The 2259-nt window shown below is 70.9% G+C and overlaps 1 protein-coding gene across 1 annotated transcript in view; it reads left to right on the plus strand.

The window, feature by feature from the left end:
* The window catches only part of LOC105296947 (receptor-type tyrosine-protein phosphatase V-like), a 15780-nt gene that overhangs the window by 11269 nt on the left and 2252 nt on the right, over nucleotides 1-2259 (plus strand). The window contains exons 21-28 of the mRNA XM_023534776.1: nucleotides 94-446; nucleotides 526-661; nucleotides 939-1006; nucleotides 1081-1237; nucleotides 1315-1390; nucleotides 1475-1554; nucleotides 1661-1789; nucleotides 1923-2254. Coding sequence (XP_023390544.1) covers nucleotides 94-446; nucleotides 526-661; nucleotides 939-1006; nucleotides 1081-1237; nucleotides 1315-1390; nucleotides 1475-1554; nucleotides 1661-1789; nucleotides 1923-2254 — 1331 coding nt within the window. The remainder of the gene's footprint in view (nucleotides 1-93; nucleotides 447-525; nucleotides 662-938; nucleotides 1007-1080; nucleotides 1238-1314; nucleotides 1391-1474; nucleotides 1555-1660; nucleotides 1790-1922; nucleotides 2255-2259) is intronic.

Consider the following 2259-nt stretch of genomic DNA (forward strand, 5'->3'; position numbering starts at 1 on the left):
CCCCTTGGGCCCCATCAGCCTTCCCAGCCTGAGGCCTCCTGGGACAGAAAACTGGGGACCAGCATCACCCCTCTGCCTAGGCCCCATCTATAGGCAAAGACTACCCAGGAGCCTGGAGGAAGAGCCAGGAAGTTTCCAGACCCAGGGGGAGGCAGAGCCACGACACCACAGGCCGGCCACTCTGACGGGGGAGGCGTCATGCTCACCCTCAGGATCGGGAGCAGGAAGTCGGGGGGCTGGGCCAGGGCTCCCGGAGTTAGGAGGCCATCTGCCTGCACTCCTCAGACGGTCCAGCCCCAGCGGCGGAGGGTCAAGCAGCTGCAGTTCACCACCTGGGCCGACCACAGCGTCCCCGAGGGCCCCGGCTCCCTGCTCGCCTTCGCGGACCTGGTGCGGGAGCAGGCGAGGGCCACCCAGGGCCCCGGGCCCATCCTAGTGCACTGCAGGTGAGGCCGGCCGGCCGCGGGTGGGAGGGCCCCGCCTGGCGTTGGGCAGGCCGCTCAGCCCCCGGGGCTGTCCCTGCAGTGCGGGCGTGGGCCGCTCGGGCACCTTCGTGGCGCTGGTCAGGCTGCTGCAGCAGCTGGAGGAGGAGCAGGCGGTGGACGTGTTCAACGCCGTGTGTGCTCTGCGGCTGCACCGGCCGCTCATGATCCAGACCCCGGTGAGCAGTGGCCGGGGTAGTGGCCGGGGTGGCGGCCAGCGCCTCAGGGTCCGAAGGGGCTCATGGGGCACACAGAGGGCCCTGGGGAGGGCTGGGCTGGGCCGTGTTGCTTTGCCTCTGGGCTCCCAGTCCTTTTTCGGCCGAGGGGGCGGGGCAGGCCCCTGCCAGCTTTGGCACCATGGGACAGTGCAAGGGCATCCAAGTGGCTCCCTCCCGCCCCCGCCCCGTCCCCCCCTTTCCGGGTCACGCTCCCCAAGCCGGCACCTTCTCGCCCCAGAGCCAGTACATCTTCCTGCACAGCTGCCTCCTGAGCAAGATTCTGGAAGGGCCCTCGGCCAGCTCCCGGTGAGTCAGCCCCCCGGGAGGGATGCGGTTTCCCGTCCCCGCCGACATCGGCCCTGACTGCTGTCCTCCCGCAGGGCCGGGAGGACCGGAGGTGGGAGCTGGAGAACCCCCAGCGCCCCCTCGCCTGTCCGCCCCGGCCCCAGGCCCCAGCGCATTGCCGTGACCGACTTTGCACAGGCTTGTGCCGAGAGGGCCGTGAATGCCAACGCCGGCTTCCTGGTGGAGCACCAGGTACGCCTCGGGCGGCCGGGCGGCCGGGTGGCCGCGAGGGCCACCTGCCCCCACCTCACTCCCCGCCCCGCTCCCAGCTCTTGCTCCAGGCCATCTCAGCGGCTGGCTCGGTGCCGCCCCCTCCTGGCTGCAAGCAGGACAGCACGGCCTCCTGTGAGTGCTTTGCTGGGGTGGGTGGGGGCCCTCTGGCCTAGCCGGGACCTCTGGCTGCCTCACCCTCCTGTTGGCCTCCCTCAGATGACCGCTCTACAGCGTGGCTTTCTCTGGAGGACGAGGGGAGCCCCCCTGACGAGATGCCCAGAGCCTGGCTCTTCCCCGTGAGACGACCCTGTGGCTTGCCCTCCCACCATCTGTGCTTCTGGGGCCCAGAGCTGGGTGGGTGGGGTCACTCAGTGTCCAGGGCCAAAGCACTGTGCTCTGCAGGGCGGGCCTTCGGGCCACGACCACGTGGTGCTGATGGGCCCCGCCCGGCCCCAGGAGCTCTGGCAGCTGGTGTGGGAGCACCAGGCCCAGGTGCTGATCTCCCTGTGCCCCTCGGACACCCACGACGAGGTGAGGGGCCGCGGGACAGAGGGCGGAGGCTTCAGATTGGGATTGGGAAGGGCGTCTGTACTGTGGCCGCCGACCAGGGTGGGCAGAGAGCCGGGGGAGCTGCCTGAGCAGCCCTGACCTGGTCCGGCCACAGGACTGCTGGCCCACGGAGCTGCAGCCCATTGTCACGGGCCCGGTGACAGCGCGCTGGGAGGCCGAGAGTGACGCAGCGGGCTGGCCCTGCACCCTGCTCAGGGTCACACAGGTGGGTGGGGGCCACGGGCAGTGGGACGTGCAGGGAAGGGTCCGTGCCTGCTCTGGCTCCGACGCTACGGCTCTGTCCCCAGGGGGCCAGCGGGAAGGAGAGGCAGGTGCGGAGGCTGCAGTTTCCGCGCTGGGAGCTGGGGCCCGAGCTGCCCGCCTCCACCCTGCTGCCGTTCCTCGCTGCCGTGGGCCAGTGCTGCTCCCGGGGCTCGGAGAAGCCGGGCACG

Source organism: Pteropus vampyrus, unplaced genomic scaffold (genome assembly GCF_000151845.1).
Source record: "Pteropus vampyrus isolate Shadow unplaced genomic scaffold, Pvam_2.0 Scaffold131, whole genome shotgun sequence".
Classification (NCBI taxonomy): domain Eukaryota; kingdom Metazoa; phylum Chordata; class Mammalia; order Chiroptera; family Pteropodidae; genus Pteropus; species Pteropus vampyrus.